The sequence below is a fragment of the Lampris incognitus genome, chromosome 5, assembly GCF_029633865.1.
Source record: "Lampris incognitus isolate fLamInc1 chromosome 5, fLamInc1.hap2, whole genome shotgun sequence".
NCBI classification, from domain to species: Eukaryota; Metazoa; Chordata; class Actinopteri; order Lampriformes; family Lampridae; genus Lampris; species Lampris incognitus.
In genome coordinates this window covers 19,981,642-20,009,524 of record NC_079215.1, presented here as the reverse complement: position 1 = coordinate 20,009,524, position 27,883 = coordinate 19,981,642, and the positions used below count along the sequence as shown (strand labels likewise).

The 27,883-nt window shown below is 45.2% G+C and overlaps 1 protein-coding gene across 1 annotated transcript; it reads right to left on the bottom strand.

Annotated features, from left to right (window-relative positions):
* Window positions 1–2,927: 2,927 nt before the first annotated feature.
* Window positions 2,928–27,883, bottom strand: kpna7 (karyopherin alpha 7 (importin alpha 8)). The gene is made up of 13 exons (XM_056280373.1): window positions 27,768–27,883; window positions 26,898–27,035; window positions 19,031–19,116; window positions 12,498–12,666; window positions 11,599–11,698; window positions 10,639–10,721; window positions 10,321–10,332; window positions 9,875–9,961; window positions 9,283–9,459; window positions 4,339–4,572; window positions 4,040–4,222; window positions 3,515–3,662; window positions 2,928–3,296 (listed from the first exon to the last, which is right to left on the bottom strand). The coding sequence occupies exons 1-12, from the start codon at window positions 27,834–27,836 to the stop codon at window positions 3,516–3,518; spliced, it is 1,485 nt and encodes a 494-aa protein (XP_056136348.1). The 5' UTR covers window positions 27,837–27,883; the 3' UTR covers window positions 2,928–3,296; window position 3,515.

Here is a 27,883-nt window from a genome sequence, read left to right as displayed (position 1 = left end):
TGGTTGTAGGCTGCAGCCCGATAAGGGAGTTGTTTGTTTCTTCTGGTTTATTTTATATCACTTTAAGATAGAAGGAGCCACTTTGCCCCCTCGGGATGAACATTGGCTTTACCTTCTGCTCTCAAATATATGTAACGATTACGAATAAGTAGGCTCGGTAGCCCTTGGGTAACGCTTCGGTTCTTTTAGTCGAGCGGTTAGCGATGTCTTCCGCGGTGCGGGAGCTACGGGTTCGCGTCCCGGCTGCGGCAGTAACTGTGGTTGTCCCCCGAATTCGCTACATTGGTGTTAGAAGTGGGATGATGAGACCATAAGGCCATCGGAAGTGTATGCCGCCAGAGTCGTGAAGGAGCTGATATGCTTAAAGGGTAGATTCGCTTCCCCACGAATCGCCACAGCCACCGGATCAGTCGAGGCCCGGGTTACCAACGACCACCACTGGTTCTGCTGGCCAGCAGGGTGCCGTTGGAAATTATGCTACTGTTGGGCGAAGGAGAAAGAGAGCATGTCCAGAGGCAGTGGGAGATGAAGGGTAGGAGTGTGGCGAGTCATAACTTTGAATGTTGGCAGTTTTGGCACTGACTGGTAAAGGGATATAGCTAGCAGGTAGATATACCATGTGTGCAAGAGGAGTAAGGCCAGGACCATCGGAGGTGGGTTCAAACTCTACCATGGTGTGGATGGGAGGAGAAATAGGGTAGGGGTAATTCTGAAGGAAGAGTGTGTTGGAGGTGAAGAGAGTATTAGACAGAGTGACGAGTGTGACGCTGGAAATCGAAGGTGCGATGATGAATGTTATCAGTGCATATGCCCTGCAAGTTAGGTGTGAGATGGAAGAGAAATAAGAAATTTGGAGTGAGTTGGATAAGTGGTGGACATTGTACAAAGGAGGAGAGAGAGTTGTGATTGGGGCAGACGTCGGTGTGCATGTTGGTGAAGGGAACAGAGGTGATGGGTAGGTATGGTGTCAAGTAGAGGAATGAGGAAGGATTGATAGTGGATTTTGCAAAAAACGATGGAAACCACTGTGGTGAATACATATTTTAAGAAGGGGGAGGAACACAGGTGACATATAGGAGTAGAGGAAGATGCACACAGCTGGCCTTTGTCTTATGCAGAAGGCGCGATTTGAAAGAGATTGGAGACTGCAAGGTGGTGACGGGAGAACGTAGCTAGGCAGCATCTGATGGTGGTCTGTAGGATGACTTTGGAGATGAAGAAGGAAGAGAGTGAAGGCAGAGCCAAGAATCAAATGGTGGAAATTGAATACGACAGACTGTTGTGTGGAGTTCAGGAAGGAGTTAAGACAGGCACTGGGTGGTAGCTAGGAGTTGCCGGATGACTGGGCAACTACTGCATAGTGAGGCAGACAGCTAGGAAGGTACTTGGTGTGACATTGGGACAGAGGAAGGAAGACAAGGAGGCTTTGTGATGGAATGAGGAAGTACAGGAATGTATACAGAGGAGGTTTGGCAAAGTGGGATAGTCACAGAGATGAAGGAAGTAGACAGGAGTACAAGGAGTTGCAGTGTAAGGTGAAGGCAAAGGAAAAGGCATATGGTGAGTTGAATGAGAGTTTGGACACTAAGGAGGAAAAAGACTTGTACCAACTGGCTAGAAAAAAGGACTGAGCTGGGAAGGATGTGCAGCAGGTTAGGGTGATGAAGGATAGAGATGGAAATATGCTGACAATTGAGTGTGTTGAGAAGGTGGGAGGAGTAATTTGAGGGGCTGATGAATGAAGAAAAAGAGGTTGGATGATATGGAGATAGTGGATCAGCAAAGATAGATTAGGGCAGCTATTAAGAGGATGAAGAGTTGTTGGACCAGATGACATACCTGTGGAGGCATGGAGGTGTTTAGGAGAGATGGCAGTGGAGTTTGTTCACAGAGTAAACACATTGGATGTTGCACATTGGTGGGAGAAGGTAGTCAATGGTTGCATTTCATGTTCTGCACCATTTTGTTGACAATATCAGAATCATGTTTATTGGCCATGTAGGTTTGAACAAACTTGGAATTTGACTCTGGTTTTGTGGCTGTGTACTTAACATAGAATAACACAACAATCACATCGCCACCTTCTTAAAATAATGGCCTAAGACATATTTTCAAGTTTTTTGAAAAACTTGAAAATATGACAGGTCATTTTAAGGTGACGATATATATATATACACACACACACAGATTGACCATAGGCGAATTACGAGTTAAGGTGCAAGGAATGTATCAGAAATGCTGAAATATTTGTTAACAGGTTACTTACATACATGCCTGAGGTAGATTGACATGATAGTGTTAAGTGTTCATTTGAATGACAATGTGCAGAAAGAAATTCTTTATATCTGATTGTTTTGGGGTACAGTGCTCTGTAGTGCCTGCCAGAGGGGAGGAGTTGGAACAGGTTGTGATGGGCCTGCAGAAGTCCTGAATGGAAGGCAGAGGTTGGCACCAATGATTTTCTTTGCAGACCTGTCTGTTGTAGTCTGTCCCTGTCCCATTTGGTGGCTGATCCAAACCAGACAGTGATGGATGTGCAGAGGACAGATCGGATTATTGCAGTGTAGAAGTGAATCAACAGTTCCTGAGGCAGGTTGAATTTCTTGTGTTGGCGGAGAAAGTACATCCTCTGCCGAGCCTTTTTGATTGTGTCCCAAGAAAACCACGACGCCCCCTTTTAAAAATAGCTTCCAGCGCCAAGACAATCTCTCTGAATGTCCCCATTGATAAACGCTAACCGAGGGAGTGGCCAAGGCCTGCCTTAAACCTCAGCAACTCACTCTGACAAGTTTAAAATAAAAGCTGAAGTTTTGGAGGTCAGGTTGGTTTCCTCAGCATTCATACAATACAAAGACCGTTACAATTTACAGGTCCCGTTTCCAGATATTTCATTTCGTCACCACAGAGCTGTCAGCAAATACAGCAACAAGGGACACTAGAGATGGTTTGAGTACAATATTAAATATTACTTCAAAACGGGTTTCTTATTCCATTTTACCAAATCGTCATTTTTATTGCACACAAGTTGCAATTGTAAAGAACACTCCATATCACCACAATCTGAGTACCCCCCCGCCCAAACAAACAAAAACTGGCATCTTTAGCCATCCTAGTCATTTTAGCACAGCCGAGTTTCAAATACATACAGGGTCACAAGTGGTGCATTGGTATAATATTTATTATTTTTAGTCAAGTAAAAAAAAAAAAGGGCACAGCTTCAAAATTTGAAGGTCCTCCCAAGATTGGCGCTCCGAAGTACCAATCCATCGTTTGTTGCCTCCACCTTCAAGTCCATCCTAATTGGTAAAAAGAACAATACGTTTTCTTACAAGTTATTCAATCACAAGAAATCTGCTCACAAACCCTGCTGCCAAAGAAGGGACTTGCATTTAGACCAAGCGTGTCGTGTAATATTTTGGCTTTTTGATGCCCAATAAATCAAACAAGGGGTTGCCATGTGGCATGGACTGAAAACCTCATCTTCAGTTATTTTTGTAGTGATTCAGCCACTCACATTATTCAAAGAACTTTTCTATGAGGTTGTGGGCAGCCTGGTACACAATCTCATTGTCATGGTTCTGGAGTATCTCGATTTGATCCAAGCCTCCCAGCTCTTCAACTAACAGACACAGCTTCTCCGTCTCACCAATCTTTTCTGCTGCCTGGAGAATGGAGGGTGAGTACAATGATGAGACTTCATTAAAGTCTCAAATTTGCTTTCAGTTAAAGCACATTAGCAAAAACTGACAAGATCACTGCGGGCTTAAGAATTGAGGGTAGGAGCCCAAGGAAGCACACCTAAAAATTGGGATTCCAAGTGACCTTAACACAAGTCAGTCATGTACATACTTCACGTTTTACATATTAAACTGAGCTTAAGATATGGAAGAAAAATTAAATTAGATGTGCTGGAAATTTGGGAACCCTAATTGGTCCCAGAATTGACTAGATTGTAAGAATTTTCCAATAGAGCCAAGGCAAGTCTCCTCCTAAATACATAAAGCATCCAACTTGGTAAAAATCAATACTTTCTCCTCACCATGAACATGTTGTTGATGGCCTCAAGGATTACCATAACAGTTTTGGTGTCTCGGAGTTTCAACAGGTTGATGATCGCTTCTAACCCTCCACTCTGCACCAGTTGGACCACCTGCGCCACAGTGCCCCCGCTAGTTAAGTTTGCGACTGCCCACACCGCCTCCCTCTTGGTCTTGAAGTCCCCCTGGGGGGAGGGATTGCATGGATTCTCAATTATGCATCAACGTAGATGATAGACAAGTATTTAATACCTTCAAGGTATAGTTATTCCAATAACAAAAAAAAAAACCACCTACTCACATTTTGGAGCAGCTCTACCAATGGAGGCAGCAGACCACAGGTAATAGCCTGTTGGATTTGCATGCAGGGCCCTGCTACAATGTTTGATAAAGCCCATGCTGCCTCCTTCTTCAGACTGTGGTTGGGGTGTCTCATCAGCTGAGGCAGAACTGAAAGGACACCGGCATCGATAGCCATCTGGGTCTGCTGGTCTGAGCCGCTCACTATGTTACCTATGCAGCGTAGAGCTGGAGTCTGGCGATGCAAGACACTGCTCAGAAACGGGGCTAGCTACCCTCATCCAGCATGACCCATCACAGCAAGCTCACAACCCACCTTCAATAGGATCTCAACCACTTGCCATTTAAATTGCAGTAAAGTTTTCCTTGGAACTCTGGCAGGTTAATTTCTTAAATTACCATGCAAGTTACTTCATTTCTTATTTCTCCGATTGGTTTGTTAAAACCCATATAGGGAAGAAAAAAAACCCATCATAGGCACAAACCTATGGCAAGACTGTTCAGACATTAGCTGCGCAAGTGATTGAGGGTGCAAATGAAAGTTTAAAGGAAAACTAAATCTGACTGCAACTGAATTGGTAGTTTGCCAGAGACACCAAGCTAGGATACAAGCAACATTGGCTGCAGTTCAAACTGCTGCTCATTTCAAATAGCTACAGTGCCTTGGCAAAAGGTATTCAACCACCTTGACAGTCACCACTAATTTCTGGATTATAAGAGATACACATCTGTTCCTGAAAAATATTTTTGTGAACCCATAAGCTCTGACAATATGTTCCCAAAGCCAAAATAAGTTATGTTTCACTGACTTTTTTGTAAATACATTAAAACTAAAATGTAGTGCTTGCACAAGTATTTAACCCCTACTTAACTCTACTTTGTAGAGTACCCATTTGGTGCAATAACAGCCATGAGTCTCTTCCGGCAAGTATGTACAAGGCACATTCTTCTGGAGTAATTTTTTACCCAAGTTGCCCGAGGTGACAGGCGCCGGGCAGGTGTGGGGATACTCACTAGCTCCCGGTTGAGTGCCGCCATGTTGGAGTTCTCCCCGGGGAATGAAAGGGTCGCCTCCATATGACTGAATCGCTGGGGGGGGGGGGGGGGCGCTAACTGTTGTGTGTGCGCGCTGATGCATCCAATAGCAGTTTAGAGTATCCGGCCTTCTTGGAGTCTTTCGGTGGTGTGCTGGATAGGGCCCCACCATGGGACTCTATAGTTCTGCTGGGGGACTTCAACGCTCACATGGGCAATGATGGAGGAACCTGGAGGAGTGGGATTGGGAAGAACGGCCTCCGATATTAACCCGAGTGGTGCCTTGTTATTGGACTTGTGTGGGTCATGGATTGGCCATAAACACCATGTTAGAACATAGTGTCCTTGGTACCAGAACACCATAGGCCAAAGATCGATGATAGATTTTGTGGTCGTATCATCAGATCTGCGACTATGTTTTGTGAAGAGAGCAGCAGAGCCACCAACTGATCCCTGCCTGGTGGTGAATTGGATCGGATGGTGGGGAAGGCTGCTGGACAGACCTGACAAACCCATACGTGTAGTGAGGGTGAACATCTGGTGGAGGCTCCTGTCCATGAGGTCTTCAACTCCCACCTCTGGAAGAAGTTCTCATGTATCCCAAGGGAGGCTGGGGACGTAGAGTCTGAGTGGGCCATGTTCAAAGCCTCTATTGCAGATGCAGCATGTAGGAGCTGTGGTCATTGGTGCCTGTTGAGGTGGCAACCGGTGGTGAGGGAAGCTGTCAGGCTGAAGGAGGAAGCCTTTTTGGGCTTGGTTGGCCCAGGGATCTTCTGAAGCAGCAGTCCCGTACTGGGAGACCAGAAGGGCTACCGCTTCGGCGGTCACAGGAGCAAAAACTGGTGTTGGAGGAGTTTGGTGAGGCTATGGAGAACTTTCAGTTAGCCTTAAGGAAGTTTTGGCAAACCCTCAAGCAACTCAGGATGGGGAAGCAGGGCTTGACTCAGGCTGTGTTCAGCTGGAGAAGGGAACTGGTGATGTTTTCAGGCAATAGAAAGAATACCAAGATGTTCCTTAACCCAGCCAACACGTCCTTAGTGGAGGAAGTAGGGTCTGAAGACTCAGGGGAAGCCCCACCCATAGTCCTGAGGTAGTTAAGAAACTCCTTGGTGGCAAGGTGGTGGGTGTGGTGAGATTCACCCTGAAGGCTCTGGACATTGTTGGGGTTGTCTTGGTTGACATGCCTCTTCAGTGTCATGTGGAGGTCAGGGACAGTACCTGTGGAGTGGCGGTTTGCAGATTTATAAAAAAAAAGAAAAAAAGTGGGGGGTACCAGAGGGTGTGCTCCAATTATCAGGCATCACACTGCTCAGCCTCCCTGGGAAAGTCTAGTTTAGGGTGCTGGAAAGGAGGCTCCGACAGATTGTCAAACCTCAGATCAATGCAGATTCGGTCTTGGAACAATGGACCAACTCTTTACCCTTGTGGAAGTGCTGAGGGAGGCATGGGAGTTTGACTAGCCAGTCTACATGTTTTGTGGACTTGGAGAAGGCTTACGACTGTGTACTCTGGGGCACTCTGCGGGAGTATAGGGTACCGGGGGAGTTGCTACAAGCCATCTGTCCTTGTATAACCAAAGTGAGAGCTGTGTCCATATTCTCGGCGTAAAGTCAAAACACATCTTCGGTGGGTGTCAGACTCCGCTAAGGTTGTCCCTCGTCTCCGATTCCGTTTATTCACGGACAGGATCAAGGCGCAGCCAAGGTGAGAAGTGTGTCCATTTTGAAAACCTCAGAATTGCATCTCTGCTCTTCACAGATGTGGTTTTGTTGGCTTCATCTGAAAGCGGCCTCCAGCGTGCACTGGGGTGGTTTGCAGCCAAGTGTGTAATTGCCAGGAGTCAGCACCTCCAAGTCTGTGGCCACGGTTCTCTACCAGAAAATGGTGGATTGCTCCCTCTGGGTTGGGGATGAGTTGTTGCCTCAAGTGAAGGAGTTCAAGTATCTCAGGGTCTTGTTCATGAGTGAGGGTAGGATAGAGCAGGAGATTGACAGGTGGATTGGTGCAACATCAGCAGTAATGCGGACGTTGTACGGACTGTTGTGGTGAAGAGAGCTGAGCCAGAAGGCAAAGCTCTCAATTTACCCATCAATCTTCATTCCAACCCTCACCTATGATCTTGAACTTTGGCTAGTGACTGAAAGGGTGAGATCGCGGATACAAGTGGCTGAAACGAGTTTCCTCCGTAGGGTGTCTGGCCCAGCCTTAGAGATAGGGTGAGGAGCGCAGACATCCAGAGGGAGCTCAGAATACAGCTGCTGCTCCATGTCGAAAGGAGCCAGTTGATGTGGTTCAGGCATCCGATTAGGATTCCTCCTGGGCGCCTTCCTTTGGAGGCTTTTCGGGCACATCCAATTGGGGGGGGGGGGGGGGGGGAGACCCCAGACCCCGGGATAGACCCAGAACCCAGTGGAGGGACTACATGTCCAATCTGGCCTGGGAACACCTGGAGTATCCTACTTAGCTTGCTGACACTGACCCGACTGAGAATTTTTGCCCATTCTTGGCAGAATTTGCACACGTCTTGCAGGTTGGTGGGATGGTGCCTTTGGACTGCGATTTTCAGTCTGCAGCATAGATTTTCCAATGGGGTTGAGGTCCGGACTTGGCCACTCCAAAACATTCACCATTTTGTCGCTTTAGCTTTGTGCTTGGGATTCATTGTCCTGCTGAAAGGTGAACCTTCTCCCAAGCTTCAGTTTTATGGCAGACTGCAACAGGTTTTCTTCCAATATTTCTTGTATTTAGCTCCATCCATTCTTCCCTCATTTTGAATAAGGTTCCCAATGCCTGCAGATGAAAAGCAATCCCATAGCATGATGCTGCCGCCACCATGCTTCACTGTAGGGAGGATGGTTTTTAGGACATGAGCAGTGTTAGGTTTGCACCACACAATGCTTTGAGCTTTGGCCATAAAGCTCAACTTTCGTCTCATCTGACCACAAAACCTTTACCCACATCCTAACTGGGTCTTTCTCATGCATAGTAGCAAACTCCCAAGTGTGCTTTTATATGCATAGTTTTGAGCAACAGCTTTCTTGCCACTCTCCCATACGGGCCAGATTTATGCAGAGGCCGTAATATGGTTGACTCATGCACATTTACATCAGTTTCAGCCACTGACCTCTGGAGCTCCTTCAGAGTGATTACAGGATCATCTGTGGCTTTCCTCGCCAGCCCACGTCTTGCTCAGACATTTAGCTTTGGGGGATGGTAAAGCATCTGGGTGGCATGATACAGCTTCCACTTTCTGACAACGGATCCAGCAGTGTTCCGTGGGACAGCCAAACACTTGGATATTGTTTTGTATCCCTTTCCCATCTTCTGCATTTAATCACTTTGTCTCTTACTTCAGTATTATGCTCTTTTGTCTTAATTTTCCGATGGAGTCCACGTCCAGCTAATTAACTTTACAGAGTGCTTTTTATACCCAGTAATGAGACAGTCACTTTATATCCTATAGGTGCCCACTAATTGTGTTAACCTGTATTTGTTTTAGGAATAATTTGTCATTTGTGTAAACTTGGAGCTTTCAGAGCACAAGGGGTTGAATGCTTACGCAAACACTATTTTAGTTTTTAAGTAATAAAAAGTCAGCAAAACAGCTAATTTTGGCTTTGGGAACATGCTGTGTAGAGCTTACAGGTTTGCAAAAATAATATTGTTCAGGAACAGATGTGTGAGTATCATATAATCCAATTAGTGACGACTGTCAAGGGGGTTGAATACTTGTGCAAGGCACTGAATGCTCAATTTACTACTGAAACCCAATCAGATGTCATTTAACCATCTCAACGTCTAATCAGAGGCTGCAAATACTTCAAAGTTAAGCCATTTTTCTAATTATAATTTTTTTATATTGATATTTCATAAAGGAAAAACAGGCTCAATCAATGGGGAGAAGTCTTACCATCACACTAAGCTCCTCATGTCTCATGAGCCTCACTAGCTGAGGGAGGATGCCAGTTCTCACCACAACCTCAATGCGGTCGTTTGAACCGTCTGTGAGGTAGGAGATTGCCCAGCATGCATCTGACAAGATGTCTTTGTCACTGAGGTGGAGCAGCTGGACAAGTGAGGGCAGCATCTGATAGGATGGGTTGCATCAGTTAACTTGCCATTCAGGGCAACTTTCAGGACCCTTTCTAAAAAACAGTCATTATCTGTGGCATTGGTTCAACCATTTTGGCTGTAACCAGCCCAGTACCCAAACTTGTGTGCAAACACTAAACAGACAACTCATAGCCTTGAACGTAGTGATTATCAACTTCATCCTCAGCGAATGTGCACCAAGCAACCAGAAAAACATGCAAACTATTTTACAAGGTATAAACACAAATACAATAAAAATCAATGCCGCTAACCCGAGAGTTCACAATATAAAACTACAATGAGAATTACAACTAAACACAAATTGTACTAATCAAGCTGTCCAAACCCATTTCTGGCTACAGAGCCTAAGGATCCAAATCATTAGTTTGACCGAGTACAACCGTTTTTACCTGCTGTACTGCCGACATGGCTGGAAATGGGTTCTTGTTCCGGCACATATTAGACAATGTCCATGTCAAGTTACGCAAGTAACCCACCTGGGAGGGGGGGGGGGGGAAGTAAAAAAAAAAAAAAAAGTGTTTAGCTCTTTTCTTTTTTTAACCCCCCCAGTTGCATCTGGCTAATTACCCCACTCTTCCGAGCCATCCCAATCTCTGCTCCACCCCCTCTGCCAATCTGGGGAGGGCTGGAGACTACCACATGCCTCTTCCGATACATGTGGAGTCACCAGCCGCTTCTTTTCACTTGACAGTGAGAAGTTTTGCCAGGAGGACGTAGTGCGTGGGAGGATCATGCTACCCCCCACCCACCCGAACAGGTGCCCCAACCGACCAGAGGAGACGCTCGTGCAGCAACCAGGACACATACCCACATCTGGCTTCCCACCCGCAGATACAGCCAATTGTGCCTGTAGGGATGCCCGACCAAGCTGGAGGTAACACGGGGATCCGAACCGCTGATCCCTGTGTTGGTAGGCAACGGAATAAACTGCCACACTACCCGGATGCCCCAAGCATTTAGCTGTGACTCAATGAACCTAGATGACACCTTGTGAGATTTCATGTTTCATTACATTAAGATTCATTTGGCTTTAAATATATACCTCATTTAGACCCATGATCTTTACTATGTAGTCAAGCACTCATTACAACTGCAGGGCATAGTTTCTCATCTATATTTTTAAAGAAACATCTTTAACATGAAACAAACTCACTGGGGTTTCTGGGGTGATGCATGCTAGTAACGCAGGGATGGCATGGCAGTCGATCAGCACATCCCTATAAATAGGGCCATCACCTGAAAAGACCTTGAGTTTTAGAGAAGCAAGATTCATGCAGAGGGCAAAAAATAAAATAAATAAATGGAATTGACAGGCTGCATATGAATTTAAGAAAAGCATTTTTTAACCCCATAGCCAAAACATCACAGCGAATGGAAAAAAAAAATGATAAGGTTCAGAAGAGCTACTAAACTAATCCCAGGTCTGAAAGAGATGTCATGAAGAAAGGTTAAACATTTTTTTTTACAACTACCAACTCTAGTACACAGGAGACATGATTAAAGTCTATAAACTTGTACACGAAATATGATTTCACAGCTGAGCCTGTTATCCATTTTTGGAATAATGAGTTTAGAGGGAACTCCTTAAAACTATTCCCATTCAAGTGTCACTCCAAAAAAAAAAAAAAAAAAAAAACTTCACAATTTGTGTTGTAAGAGCATGGAACAAACTTCCAGAGAATGTGGTGCAGGCTCATTCGGTTTTTTGAAAAACAGTTTCGGTTGAGTATTGTGTGACTGATTATTTGTGAGACTAATGTTTTTGAGAGACCATTGTATTTACATGGTTATTTGAGAGGTTAGTGATTTTAATAACTATATTGTGGTGCTTCGTTTTAATTTGTCAAGTTTGGTGTAGAGGATTTGTATCCTGTGCCAGAAAATTTTTCATTAAAATGAACCAGCACTTGTAGTGCTGAATGAACTGTGAAGTGGGCAAGTGTTGAAAGTGCTATAAGAAGTATAACAGCTGAAGTGCTTTTGCTATGGAGGCATTTAACATCTCACATCTTCCTATCCTTGTACCTTCAGTTATCCACAACAGCCACCAAATCACATTCCTAATCATATAGTCACACCTTAAGCCATGCAGTCAACATTCATGGTATTTTACCAGCGATGTTTCCTAAGGCCCAGACAGCTTGTTCACTGATGTGCAGCAATGGTGAGGCTAGCAAGGAAATAAAAGCTGGTACTGCTCCATTCTCCACCACCTCGGGAAAAAGTTTAAAAAAAAAATATATATGAAAACCCACCAGCCTTCAAAAATCGTTAAGATGAAGCCAAATACCCAGCTCTTTCACAAACCATCTCCACACCTGATGGTATTAAAATAAATAAATAAGCCTATGCACCCTAAGCATTGCCTTTGTGCACTTCCTGTTGACACCCATGTCCCATCAGACTTGAACCTTGTTTTTTGGCACTTATGTTGTTGTTGTCCTCTGACTAGATCCTTGCTTGTGTTGTATTAATTCAAATGCATACCGCTTTGGATAAAAGCATCTGCTAAATGAAAATTTTAAAACCACAAAGTCAGATATCTGCCGCCATGTACCACTTCACTATACCATCACAGGAAAGTTCTCTTGCAGCAGCAAGTTGGTACGATACAAAGCCACAATTAAAATGAAAGAATCAGTAATTCATCAAGGTAGGAGACTGCCATGCAACAGATATAGCAAGTGTGCAACTTGTGTTGTTCAAAAGTTAGCAATGAATCTGAATTAAGTATTGCACAAAATTGAGCAAGGCAATTGCACAAGGTCGTGTTTGTCCCCTTTAGCTAAAGGGGAGCCAAAATCGGTGAGACCGCCAGATGTAGCACTCATTTAGAATGAAAACTAGCATAATCTTGGCACTCTATGGCACCTGGTTCTCCACATCTGGTCTAAGTTTTAGAATGAGATCGTGTGTGGCCTATAAATCACAAGACCCTGTCAAATGTTTACTCCAATTCAAACTTCCCATACATCATTTTAATAAGGGGTTTATTATGATTATTATTCGCACCTTTTGCGTATACCAGGATGTCCCAGAGGCGACATTGGTGAGAGCCCAGGCCGCTTCAAACTGCAGCATGGGTTCATCATTCATGCTCAAGAATGCCACAAAGCGTGGCAGCAGACCAGCTTCTATGAAATCCTTCACAGGGGCGTTATGCTCCTGGGCCAGAAGCTTCCTTTAATAGAGAGGGAGGAAAAAAAAGGGGGGGGGGTAAAGGAAGAGCTGCAGTCGCTAGTCTGCCTCAAACATGCAAATTATTTTTTTTAAAAAGCACCGGGTGTGCCAAATTTTGTACCTCCTGTAGAATAGACATGATTAACCCAATATGAGATGTGTTTTTAGAAGACATTCAATTCAATGAACAGGCCCATCACAATGTTCTTTGCATGACATCTCAAACCTCACTGTGCTTTGTGTAGAGCAGAAACGGGCAACTGGCAGCCCGCAAGCCACATTCAATTCTCATTTTCACTCAGTATGGCCCAATTTACAAATTTCAATAAATTGTTGGGTTTCACAGGCATTGAAAGCAAGCGGGCCATTTGAACCAGATCCCAATTGTAATTATACTGTCCACTGGTAGAGGGCGCTCTCTTGAAACACAAAAGGCCTGTAGCCAAACAACTGCTTGCACATGGCCTAGTCAGGCCCCTTCTGCAACGAAGAGACGAGTGGTAAGAAAAAGAAAAAAAAGAGAAAGCTTGACCAAGAGAACCCGTCTTCCAGGAAAGATGGGAAACAGAATATCTTTTTACGGAATTCAAAAGGCAAACCCATGTGTTCAGTATACCTGGAAACAATCAAACATGAAGGATTTCAACTTGAGTTGCCACTACAATACCATGCACAAAGACAAATATGGCATGTACACCAGAGGTGCCATCATCACTGACCTCAAAAGGAAAAATACACCAACAGCAGAGCTTTTTTACCAAAGCCATGTCTACACAAGAGTCCTCTCTCAAGGCATCTTATGCCGTTTCCCTTGAGCTCGCTAAAGCAAAGAAGCCCTTGTCAGATGGTGAAATAGTGTTCTTATGCTTCATGTTATGTGCAATAGAGATGACTAAAGCTTTTGGAGGCAACATGGCTGTGGGGTCAGGCGACTTGGCTGTATTAAGTTGTCCATAGGTCTGAATACCCGTGTTGGCCTGTCCAGGGTAGTCTCCCCACCTGCTGCCCAATGACTGCTGGGATTATATATATATATATATATATATATATATCTCATGCTTACAAAGATTAGTATGATTCACTATCTCCATATTCAAATGTGAGGCTGCACCCTAGATGATGACACTATTTGGTGCTCTATAGTGTCCCTTGGCAAGATTTTCTGTTGTTCAGTGTAGCTGAGACGGCCACAGAAGAATCCCGTTACTTTTTGCCAGAACTGTTGCCGAGTTGACAAACAGAGCTGCCAGTTGCTGGAACCGCTGCCGAGTTGGACTGAGTGGAGCCGCCATGGTTTACCCTTTCCGGGTACTGACAGCTGGGTAGAGACTGTGCCCAGGGATTTGAATTCAGAGTTACCTTCTCCTAGCCTTTGCCTAAAGAGGCATCAACCCACAAGGCAGCAGGTGGATTTGAAATCAGAGTTCCCTTCTCCTATCCCAATGTGTTGGCTGGACACCATGGGAAGTAACATACAGGAGGATCAGATCTATAATAATAAATTAAACGTGTATATATAGCACTTTTCTAATACTCAAAGTCGCTTTACAATAAACGGGGTGAAACAAGACGACAGCTAACATAACACAGACATACAGGAGTGGCTACGAGAGGGAGAAGCGGTAGCCACACACGATGCCAGCAGATCTATCAGTAGGGATGTTGCCCTTAGCCAAAGGGCCCTTGCTGAGTTAAGGCGCTACCACTCTACAGCCTGCAGTTGCAGTTTAGTGTCTTACCCAGGACAAAAACTGCTGGGATAGGCTCCAGCATCCCTTCGACTCAGAGCAGGATAAGCGGTTTGGATAATGGATGGATGGGATGGCTGTGGGTGCGTTTCAATGGCTTCGGTGTACGAAGGGGGGAATTTGAGGTATACAGTGCATCCGGAAAGTATTCACACCCTTTCACTTTCTGTTACAGCCTTATTCCAAAATGGATTAAATTCCTTTTTTTCCCCTCAATCTACACACAATACCCCATAATGACAAAGTGAAAAAGGTGTAGAATTTTTTGCAAATTTATTAAAAATAAAAAAACTGAAATATTGCAAGTATTCACACCCTTTGCTATGACACTCAAAATTGAGCTAAGGTTCATCCCATTTCCACTGATCATCCTTGAGATGTTTCTACATCTTGATTGGCGTCCATCTGTAGTAAATTCAATTGATTGGATGTGATTTGGAAAGGCACATACCCGTCTATATAAGGTCCCACTGTTGACAGTGCATGTCAGAGTAGAAACCAAGCCATGAAGTCAAAGGAATTGTCTGTGGACCTCCGAGACAGGATTGTATCGAGGCACAGATCTGGGGAAGGGTACAAAAAAAAAAATTCTACAGCTTTGAAGGTCCTGGAGAGTAGTGGTCTCCATCATTTGTAAATGGAAGAAGTTTGGATCCACCAGAACTCTTCCTAGAGCTGGCCGCCCAGCCAAACTGAGCAATCGGGGAGAAGGGCCTTGGTCAGGGAGGTGACCAAGAACCCGATGGTCACTCTGACAGAGCTCCAGCGTTCCTCTGTGGAGATGGGATGACCTTCCAGAAGAACCACCATCTCTGCAGCACTCTACCAACCAGGCCTTTATGGTAGAGTGGCCAGACGGAAGCCTCTGCTCAGTAAAAGGCACATGACAGCCCGCTTGGAGTTTGCCAGAAAGCACCTAAAAGGACTCTCAGACCATGAGAAACAAGATTCTCTGGTCTAAATGAAACCAAGATTGACCGCTTTGGCCCGAATGCCCAACGTCACATCTGGAGGAAACCAGGCACCTCTCATCACCTTGCTAATACCATCCCTACAGTGAAGCATGGTGGTGGCAGCATCATGCTGTGGGGATGTTTTTTTAGCAGCAGGAACTGGGAGATTAGTCAGGATCGAGGGAAAGATGATTGGAGCAAAGTACCGAAAGATCCTTGATGTAAACCTGCTCCAGAGCACTCAGGACCTCAGACTTGGGCGAAGGTTTACCTTTCAACACGACAACGATCCCAAGCACACAGCCAAGACAACGAAGGAGTGGCTTCGGGACAAGTCTGTGAATGTCCTTGAGTGGCCCAGCCAGAGCCCAGATTTGAACATCTCTGGAAGGACCTGAAAATAGCTGTGCAGCGACATCCCCCCCTCCCCCATCTAACCTTACAGAGCTCGAGAGGATCTGCAGAGAAGAACGGGAGAAATACCCCAAATATAGGTGTGCCAAGCCTGTAGCTTCATACCCAAGAAGACTTGAGGCTGTAATCGCTGCCTGAACAAGTACTGAGTAAAGGGTGTGAATACTTATGTACATGCAATATTTCAGTTTTTTATTTTTAATAAATTTGCAAAAAATTCTACAAAGCCTTTCGCTTTGTCATTATGGGGTATTCTATGTAGATTGAGGAGGAATTTGATCCATTTTGGAATAAGGCTGTAACAAAATGTGGGGAAAGTGAAGGGATGTGAATACATTCCGGATGCACTACATCGTTTAAAAAAAAACAAGTGCTTTGAGTGGTCGGTAGTCTAGAAAAGCACTATATAAAATTCAGTCCATTTACTATTTTGAGCTAAATGTATGTTTATTTGAAACATGTCATGGGAGGGCAGAGTAGAAAAGCATTACAAATATGATTAGTTGTTGCACTTAGTGTGAATGTTAACTTCTGTACCATTCTTGAATGATGATTGGAGACCCAATTGCACTGAAATAATGGTATATCACTCAGGAATGTGGATTTTGTTTCTGGGTCAAGTTCATTAAATAGAAATGTTGGTATAATTAACCTACCAGTATACACTACCGTTCAAAAGTTTGGGATCACATTGAAATGTCCATATTTTTGAAGGAAAAGCACTGTACTGTTCAATGAAGATAACTTTAAACTAGTCTTCGCTTTAAAGAAATACACTATACATTGCTAATGTGGTAAATGACTATTCTAGCTGCAAATGTCTGGTTTTTGGTGCAATATCTACATAGGTGTATAGAGGCCCATTTCAAGCAACTATCACTCCAGTGTTCTAATGGTACAATGTGTTTGCTCATTGGCTCAGAAGGCTAATTGATGATTAGAAAACCCTTGTGCAATCATGTTCACACATCCGAAAACAGTTTAGCTCGTTAGAGAAGCTACAAAACTGACCTTCCTTTGAGCAGATTGAGTTTCTGGAGCATCACATTTGTGGGGTCAATTAAACGCTCAAAATGGCCAGAAAAAGAGAACTTTCATCTGAAACTCGACAGTCTATTCTTGTTCTTAGAAATGAAGGCTATTCCATGCGAGAAATTGCTAAGAAATTGAAGATTTCCTACACCGCTGTGTACTACTCCCTTCAGAGGACAGCACAAACAGGCTCTAATCAGAGTAGAAAAAGTGGGAGGCCGCGTTGCACAACTGAGCAAGAAGATAAGTACATTAGAGTCTCTAGTTTGAGAAACAGACGCCTCACAGGTCCCCAACTGGCATCGTCATTAAATAGTACCCGCAAAACACCAGTGTCAACATCTACAGTGAAGAGGCGGCTGCGGGATTCTGGGCTTCAGGGCAGAGTGGCAAAGAAAAAGCCATATCTGAGACTGACCAATAAAAGAAAAAGATTAAGATGGGCAAAAGAACACAGACATTGGACAGAGGAAGACTGGAAAAAGTGTTGTGGACGGATGAATCCAAGTTTGAGGTGTTTGGATCACAAAGAAGAACGTTTGTGAGACGCAGAACAAATGAAAAGATGCTGGAAGAATGCCTGACGCCATCTGTTAAGCATGGTGGAGGTAATGTGATGGTCTGGGGTTGCTTTGGTGCTGGTAAGGTGGGAGATTTGTACAGGGTAAAAGGGATTCTGAATAAGGAAGGCTATCACTCCATTTTGCAACGCCATACCCAGTGGACAGCGCTTGATTGGAGCCAATTTCATCCTACAACAGGACAATGACCCTAAACACACCTCCAAAAATTGTGCAAGAACTATTTAGAGCAGAAGCAGGCAGCTGGTATTCTATCGGTAATGGAGTGGCCAGCGCAGTCACCAGATCTGAACCCCATTGAGCTGTTGTGGGAGCAGCTTGACCGTATGGTATGCAAGAAGTGCCCATCCAACCAATCCAACTTGTGGGAGCTGCTTCTGGAAGCGTGGGGTGCAATTTCTCCAGATTACCTCAACAAATTAACAGCTAGAATGCCAAAGGTCTGCAATGCTGTAATTGCTGCAAATGGAGGATTCTTTGACGAAAGCAAAGTTTGATGTAAAAAAAAAAATCTTATTTCAAATACAAATCATTATTTCTAACCTTGTCAATGTCTTGACTCTATTTTCTATTCATTTCACAACATATGGTGGTGAATAAGTGACTTTTCATGGAAAACGCAAAATTGTTTGGGTGATCCCAAACTTTTGAATGGTAGTGTATATTCTATTCTTTTCGTTAAATCAGTAGCTATAGTTGGTTAATTGAGTGATAGGGTTACAGCATCACAGGACTTTGCCGATTCAAGATCCACAATCATTTTAACCAGTTGTAGTTCACCCGCTTTTAGTATGCTGCCTTGGTTGTGAAACTCCTGATAACTCTTTTATATACACCGTTTTTGCGTTAACAAAAACGGGTTATTAACCAATTTCCTTGTGAGATGCAAGTAATAACCAAAAGGGCCGCTTTAAATGAATACAGTGGACATTCCACTGTGTCCCATTTAAACTATTAATGGATGAATGTTCTTTAAAATTTGCCAGTCGAAGCCAAAACAGTCAAATTAAAACAGTAAAAATTGACAAATACCAATTCTGTGAACTAAACCAGTCTCATATGGTGCCATGTTTTATCCCTAAATTTTGCAAATTAAGAGCACTCAGTCGTTTGATGAAATGTTACATTTCAGGTTAGAAATGAGTGCGAAGACGTGAAGAAGAGTGTAGGCAGGATAGAGTGTTACGAGTGCCTGAGACAGAAAGGTACCAACAAGAGTTAAAAGGGAAGGTTTACAAGATGGTAGTGAGACCAGCTGTGTTGTATGGTTTGAAGACGGTGGCACTGACGAAAAGACAGGAAACGCAGCTGGCAGAGTTGACGACATTAAGATTTTCGTTGGGAATGACAAAGATGGACAGGATTAGGAATAAGTACATTAGAGGGAGAGCTCAGGTTAGACAGTTTGAACATGGGGAGTAGAGATGCTGGGTATATTGGGAGAAGAATGCTAAAGATGGAGCTGCCAGGCAAGAGGAGGTTTATGGATGTGGTGAGGGAGGACATGCAGGTGGTTGGTATGACAGGAATATGCAGAGGACAGGAAAAGATGGAAATGGATAATCCGCTGTGACGACCCCCAACAGGAGCAGCCCAAAGTAGTAGTGTTGCATTTCAGGTTAGGAGAATTATTTTACCTGGCTATCTGGCATCCTCGGATTTGTGCCTCTCTGCAGTTGCTGGTCACGTCTTTCCTTATGCCCTCTACAGTTGCAGAAACAGCCTGAGAAGGTTTCATCGACCTTGTTAATACACACCTAGGTTTTTTGACAAGCTTGTGGAAAAAGGACAAGTCTCAGATGCGAAGCACGTCTGTTAAGATTTTCTTGTGAACAGAACTTGGCATTATTTCAACTTTGCAGTCTGAAGGCCTTGTATTGACTTCACATTTTCAGAGTAGCCAACAGTCTACAGATTGCTTTACACCGGTTCAGATCTAGTTAGCTTGTATGAATCATGTTTTTAGCTTACCAACAACCCTCAAAAGCAAGCCGACATACAAACCTCAATGAAGTTCGGACGTTGTGTAATACGTGAATAAAAACAGAACACAATGATTTGCAAATCCTTTTCGACCTACACTCACTGGCCACTTTATTAGGTACACCTTGCTAGTACCGGGTTGGACCACCTTTGGCCTTCAGAACTGCCTTAATCCTTCGTGGCATAGATTCAACAAGGTACTGGAAACATTCCTCAGAGAGTTTGGTCCATATTGACATGATAGCATCACGCAGTTGCTGCAGATTTGTCGGCTGCACATCCATGATGCGAATCTCCCGGTCCACCACATCCCAAAGGTGCTCTATTGGATTAAGATCTGGTGACTGTGGAGGCCATTTGAGTACAGTGAACTCATTGTCATGTTCAAGAAACCAGTCTGAGATGATTCGAGCTTTATGACATGGCGCGTTATCCTGCTGGAAGTAGCCATCAGAAGATGGGAACACTGTGGTCATAAAGGGATGGACATGGTCAGCAACAATACTCCGGTAGGCTGTGGCGTTGACACGATGCTCAATTGGTACTAAGGGGCCCAAAGTGTGCCAAGAAAATATCCCCCACACCATTACACCACCACCACCAGCCTGAACCGTTGATACAAGGCAGGATGGATCCATGCTTTCATGTTGTTGACACCAAATTCTGACCCTACCATCCGAATGTCACAGCAGAAATCGAGACTCAGACCAGGCAACGTTTTTCCAATCTTCTATTGTCCAATTTTGGTGAGCCTGTACGAATTGTAGCCTCAGTTTCCTGTTCTTAGCTGACAGGAGTGGCACCTGGTGTGGTCTTCTGCTGCTGTAGCCCATCTGCCTAAAGGTTCGACGTGTTGTGCGTTCAGAGATGCTCTTCTTCATACCTCGGTTATAATGAGTGGTTGTTTGAGTTACTGTTGCCTGTCAGCTCGAACCAGTCTGGCCATTCTCCTCTGACATCAACAAGGCATTTTTGCCCACAGAACTGCCGCTCACTGGATATTTTCTCTTTTTCGGACCATTCTCTGTAAACCCTAGAGATGGTTGTGCGTGAAAATCCCAGTAGATCAGCGGTTTCTGAAATACTCAGACCAGCCCGTCTGGCACCAACAACCATGCCACGTTCAAAGTCACTTAAATCACCTTTCTTCCCCATTCTGATGCTCGGTTTGAACTGCAGCAGATCATCTTGACCATGTCTACATGCATTGAGTTGCTGCCATGTGATTGACTGATTAGAAATTTGCGTTAACGAGCAGTTGGGACAGGTGTGCCTAATAAAGTGGCCGGTGAGTATATAGTCAATACACTACAAAGACAAGATATTTAATGTTGAAACTGATAGTTTTTTGCAAATATTCACTCATTTTGAATTTGATGCCTGCAACACGTTCCAAAAAAGCTGGGACAGGGGTAACAAAAGACTGGGAAAGTTGAGGAATGCTCAAAAGACACCCGTTTGGAACATTCCACAGGTGAACATGTTAATTGGAAACAGGCGAGTGTCATGATTGGGTATAAAAAGGAGCATCCCCGAAAAGCTCAGTCGTTTACAAGCAAGGATTGGGCGAGGTTCACCACTTTGTGAACAAATAGTCCAACAGTTTAAGAACAATGTTTTTCAACATACAACTGCAAGGAATTTAGGAATCTCATCATCTACAGTCCATAATATCATCAAAAGTTTGAGAATCCAGAGAAATCCCTGTACCTAAGCGGCAAGGCCGAAAACCAACATTGAATGCCCGTGACCTTCGATCCCTCAGGCGGCACTGCATTAAAAACCGACATTCTGCAAAGGATATTACCACGTGGGCTCAGGAACACTTCGGAAAACCATCGTCAGTTAACACAGTTCATCGCTACATCTACAAGTTAAAACGCTACCATGCAAAGCAAAAGCCATATATCAACACCCAGAAACGCCGCCGGCTTCTCTGGGCCCCGAGCTCATCTGAGATGGACTGACGCAAAGTGGAAAAGTGTGCTGTGGTCTGACAAGTCCACATTTCAAATTGTTTTTGGAAATCATGGACGTCATGTCCTCCGGGCTAAAGAGGAAAAGGACCATCCAGATTGTTATCAGCACAAAGTTCAAAAGCCAGCATCTGTGATGGTATGGGGGTGTGTTAGTGTCCATGGCATGGGTAACTTGCACATCTATGAAGGCACCATTAATGCTGAAAGGTACATATAGGTTTTGGAGCAACATATGCCGCCATCCAAGCGACGTCTTTTTCAGGGACGTCCCTGCTTATTTCAGCAAGACACTGCCAAGCCACATTCTGCACGTGTTACAACAGCGTGGCTTCGTAGTAAAAAAAGAGTGCGGGTACTAGACTGGCCTGCCTGCAGTCCAGACCCGTCTCCCATTGAAAATGTGGAACATTAAATATCTTGTCTTTGTAGTGTATTCAATTGAATATAGGTTGAAAAGGATTTGCAAATTATTGTATTCTGTTTGTATTTACGTTTTACACAACGTCCCAACTTCATTGGAAACTGGATTTGTATTTAGAACACTTAAAATGGCAAATGGACCATTTACACAGTGCTTTTGTAATCTACCAACCACTCGAACTGCTTTACAATCTATGCCTCACATTCACCCAGTCACACACTGATGGCAGAGGCTGCCATGCAAGGTGCCAACCTACTCATCAGGAGCAGGTAAGGGTTCAGTGTCTTGCTCAAGGACTTCTGGTTTGTTTGACCAAAAAAAAATAAAAAATCGTTTCAGCATGTTAACAATGATAAAACATATTGCAGCGTTCATCGCTATAATAGTCACACATAAAAAAAATAAAACACTTTCAGCCGAACGTCTTTCTCGGCTGTTGTGAGCCACGCCGTCATTAACTTAACTCACTGGTCGTCTCTGGCACCCTACAAGAAAAATAACGAAACCGATGAGTAACCAGCGCCCCGCTCCACCAACCACCGGCCCACACACTGACCGACATAACATGCATTCCCGTGATTGGCAGAGAGATGATGGACTGACTCTGCTCATCAGCACTCCCAACAGTACAGGGTCGTTACAATATTTTAATCTGTCATGTTAGTAGTAAGCCACTTCAAAACAGCTCTTTCAGTCTTATTAACTTCAAAGGGGTGATTAAATCCAAGTGATGGTCTGCTGTAGACAGGTGCGTCTTATACTAATGCCATCTTGGCCCAGCTCCTATTTTATTGCTGTGGCATTTCTGTAAAATCCTACTAGCAATCAAACCACTTGGGCAATATCAAGTGATTGATTATGAGGGCAAGGCCAAGAATGGCAGATGGGGTGCAAACATGTATTGTCAATTTTCTCACCAACGAGGTTTATACCATTTGTTACATTGTGAAAAAAAAAAAACAGGTGAAGCTTTAGTGACAGGGCGCACTCCATTTAAATTAAATACCACAACTAACTCTGTTCAGTTACATTACTCAGGTCAAAACGGTCAACCAGATTGGAACATGGCATTATTGCAACAATGCCAGATGTAACACCCCCCCCCAAACCTAAGTGTAATACTTGGTCACAAAGTCACGCAGGTGCAACAATAGCCTCAGGGTTTGGCTTCACGATTCCTAGGTGGACAGGAGGGACTGAGGTGTCAAGCTACAAAGGGACTGGGGATGCTGAGCTGTCAAGCTGTGAGGCTGGTAGGGCTACTGTAGGGGCCACACCCAATCCTGGCCCCAGAGGGGCCTGTACCTTGTGCAGGTGGCTAGCATGCCAGCAAGTGCCAGCCATGAGCCTGACTGTGGCTGGGCCGAGCTGTCCATGGACCTAGACAGAATGACTAGCGGTGAGGTCGTCTGATCCGGCCCAGTCCTAAGCAGCAATGGCAGGAGGCCTGGCTCGTCGTGTCCGGTTGAACCGGTTCACCTGGCTCTGACGTGTTGACTGTGGCTTGAACTGGGTGAGTTGGAACGTGGGCCAGGGCAGGATGGAACCCATCCAGAGAGCTGAAAATCCCATCCCAGCATGAGGGAGGCTGGGGAGACTCCAGTGGTGGCATGATAGTGTAGCAATGTCTGGTACTGAATGTGCACCCTTGGGCGAGGTGCATCCCAATTCTGTTCTTTAGGGACTGATTCAGCCATTCCACGCACATATCCATCGGCAGCTGGGTTATGGAAAGCTGTGCGAATCCCTTTCCAGGTATAAAGGACAGTTTGTGCGAGACCATCTTGGGCCCATTATCCATCGTGATTTTCTTGGGCAAACCCCATCGTGAGAACGGAGTCTAAAATATCAATTAACACCTTGGCTGTAACTAAGCCCACAGATGTCATCTCCGGCCACAACAACAACCTGCTGGTGGTGTGGTACCCCATGCAACTCACCGCAGAGGTCGAGTTGTAGATGCTCCCAGCGTTGGGATGGCCAGTTCAGGGGCTGGAGCCCTTGTCCTGCCGCTGAGCAGACAGGCAGTGCAGTCCTTGACCAGGGTCTCCATGTCTGTGTATCCCTGGCCACCATACGAGGTCCCGGTGTCGTTGTTTGAGCCCGACTATGCCCAAGTGACCCTCGCGTGCCATAGCAAGGACACGCGCACGAAGGGCACCTGGGGCCACAGAGCAGAGCCCTCTGGCAACACAAGTGTCATGCCAGCTCCGGAAGTAGGGAGACAGCTCATCTGACACCTTCGTGGACCAGCCCTGCCTGATGTACGTTGAAAATGAGGAGAGGGTCAGCTGCTAAGGCATCCTGGAGTTTCCTCAGTGACACCATCTCCTGAAGGGGTGTGTGGAGAAGCTGGATAAGGTCATGCTCAGAGGCTGGAACAAGGGGTGTGGGTAAGTTGGGGATCGAACGCAATAGCAGGTCAGCCACCATGTTGTCCTGGCGTAAACTGCAGGCGATAGTTTTACTGCTGTAAGCGGTCAGCCCATGGGTGAAGGCGGAGTGGTTTGTGGCAAGTGCTTGATGGTCTGTCCTCAAGGTGAATTCACATCCATAAAAAAAAAAAAAAAAAAAAAGTACATGTGCCAACATTTACAGGCCCAGAGGCACGCTAAAACCTCTTGCTCCCCTAATGATTAGCTCTGTTCTGTGCGGCTGAGTGCTCGGGAGGTGAAAGCAACCGGCCTTTCCACTCCCCTATGCAGCTGGGACATCACAGCACATGTGACGAGGGCAGGGCTGGCTGGGTTAAAGTGTGCCAGGATTGGTGGTGAGGTGAGACCTCAGGCAGCATACCGCAGAGCAGGATGGTGTTCAAGGCCAGGGCTCGTCAGACTTCAGTTTTCACAGTTGTGTAGGAGTACTGCGGCAAAAATCAGAGATAATACACCGTCATGGGAGAGGCAACCTGGGCAGGTGAGGTGGGCTCTGGGACACGTAGGATGGTTTTTGTGTTCGAGTGAAGCAGGTGGATGCCTTCAGCGGAGAGGCGGCGCCCCACATACTTAATGGCTGAGCCCCCCCCCAAAAAAACACCACTTTTCACCATTTAGTGTGAGGTGGTGCTCAGCTAATACCCCAAGTACGCTGTGGAGGCATTTATCTTGCACTGCGGTTGTGGCTCCGTGGACAATGATGTCATCAAGGTAGATGGCCACATCTGGGATCCCAGCAGAGCTGGAGGCCACGATTTTCTGGAAACAACCCAAAAGCCATGTGTGTAGCAGAAGACCCCTTTGTGGGTAATGAAGGCAGTGAGGTTGCAGCTTTCAGGGTGTAGGGGCACCTGGAGATAGCCCTGGTGGAAGTCAAGTTGAGAAAATGGTGGACCCATGGAACCGGGCAGTGAGCTCTTCTGTCATTGGCAAATCTATCAGGTATGGTAGCTTTGTTTACTGCTTTGAGGTCCATGCACAGATGCACAACCCCGTTCTTCTTAGCCACAACCAAATTTGATATCCAAGGTGAAGCATTCACCTGCTCAATTATGCTGTCATCAAGCATGCGCTGTAGCTCAGAGGAGATGTCACGCAGGACCAGAGGAGAGCGGCTGCATGATAGGTGTTATTGTTGGGTCTAACAGAGCAGCTGCATAATAGGTGTTATTGTTGGGTCCAACAGGGGCTGGTGGCCATTACACAGACAGTGAGACAGTCTAGCACATCAAACAGTGCAGGCCACTGTTGCTGCCAGGGGTTAGCGACAGTGGGAATCTGAGCCAGTAGTGTAACAGGGTGAAACCTAGGTTGCTGAAGAGGTCGAGGCCAAGGAGATTGGCTCTGTGGCGTGACACGAACATCGGCAGAGTCCTGTCCCCATACCTCACGGGCAGCTGAAGACAGCCTAGTGTCAATTTTAGCATTACCGTAGCAACGTAGGGCAGTCCAAGCAGCTTTTGGGAGAAGAATTGTTTCCAAGTTGAGTGATACGGTGGCCCCCCATGTCGAGGAGGAGGGGGTAGTGATGTAGTCAACCATCAACGAACACGTTTTAAATGCCACTCGTCCTGAGCGAACATTATGGATTATTGTCGCAGGAACAGCTGGGTGTTGTCGGTGGGCTGTGGCAGACCTACAGACTTAGTGAAAGTGGTTGGGCTTTCCACAGTTGGAGCAGGTTTTCCTCACAAGCGGGACAGGTTTGTGCTCTTGAATTGTGTGTGGGAGAGCCACAGTTCCTACACCGCTGCTCTGAGCGAGCATGGGGTTGTGAGGCTACTCGTAAACTGTCTGGGTTGCTTACAGCACTGGCGAGGGGAGTTGGTGTCTGTGGCCGGGTTGCAGCCACTGGCTCATCATTCAGGGGCAGCGAGGTGGGAGAAAACACACTGGCTGCGCATTCTAACGCAGACTTGACCTGCAGTGCCATCTTAAGAGCCTGGGCTAGTCTCACGTGATCATTGTCCCCAGTTCTGTCAGTTTGTGTGTAAAATGAGTTGGTCACGTACCAGTTCATCTTGTAGCGCCTCAAATTTGCATACGCTAACTAGGCCTCGCAGATTAGCCACATACTGGGATACAGACTCGCCCGCTCGTTGGTGTCGGCGCCTGAATATGACGCGACTCAGAGGAGCGGCAAAACGCTCTTCGAGTAGATTTACTGCCTCTTCATATTCGGTTGATTTTGTGAAAGTTCCCAACACGCGCTATACCTCTGCTCCTCAAACGAGGATATCCAGCAGTTCCACGGCACGGGTGGTTCCGGAGAACAGTCCAGTCATCTCTCGTAGCCAGTGTTATATTGTGAAAAGGCACGACAGGCGAAGCTGTAGTAGGGGCGTACTCCATTTGATCAAAACAACACAACCAGCTCCGTTCACTCACGTGACTCAGGTCAAAAACGGTTCAACCGGATCGGAACACGGCATTGTCGCAGCGACGCTGACGTAACAATGCCAAATGTAACACTAGTCATTAAAATAAGCAAACTTTATTAACGTCTTACAGCAGCATTGATTTTCAAACGCAACCAAGTCAATATTTGCAAAACTGCACTCCCCTAACCCCCGAAATCTACGCACAGCCAAACGTCGGCGTTTTGAAAAGGTCAGATTCACAAAGTGCTTCTAATCTTGACTAAATAAGGATGAATAGAAACGCAAGAATAAAATGTGAACTCCACCTTGACATCGGGGACAGGTGACAGCGCGTCCTCGTCGGGCAGAGAGGACAGCGTGATGCGTCTCCTCTTCAGAAAACTCTCGCTCTTCTGAGTCTTGCGCAGCTCCACGCACTCCGCAATCCTTTTCTCGCGAAGTTTCTGCATTTAAAAAGCATTACACATGATGCAAGGATATAAAAGATAACAGCATAGCGTCGCCACCCAAACATATATATTTTAAATGTAGGGGGGGGGGGGACTTGAATGCATGTCAGTACACACTTGTTTCGTGCGTCACACCCTCATCAGCTGCCAATGTGATTCTGCTGCTGCCGCCAATGTGATTCTGATGAGTGCGTGACGCACGAAACAAGCTTGTACTGAAATGCATGTTAAAAAATTCTCCTACATTTATCTTAATATTCTGCTTCTCATTTGTTGAGCACCCTTATCAATACCATTGACGGTTTCCAAAACACACACATATACACTTACCACAAAAAGGAAATTTGTGTTTGGTAGATTATTTCTTTGTTGTAACAATGCTTTTTGGCAATAAATCTTATACCGTTGGAAAGCCTGTTTATTTCCCTTTTAAATGGTGGCACATTTGGAAGGAACATGCATTTGTGGGATGAGCAGCAGAGCTGAGTATGTGGGTTGCGCCCATGAAAAAGTTGCCAAATCTTCTGTCAATGCCAAACAGCTTATGTTGCTATTGACTCTTGTTTTGAGCTTCTGGTACTCCAGGTGCCTGATATAAGATTTATTGCCAAGAAGTATTGTTACAACAAAGAAATAATCTACCAAACACACATTTCCTTACTGTTTGTGCAAAGTTATATATATATATATATATATATATATATATATATATATATTCAAACTTACCTTGAGATTTTTCCCTCTGTTCTTGAATTTGGAGAGACGATCTTCAGTAACGCTCTCGGTGGACATCATGGTCTCCTGCTTTTCGGTCAGAGGTTATGTTATAATGTCTGCCCTGA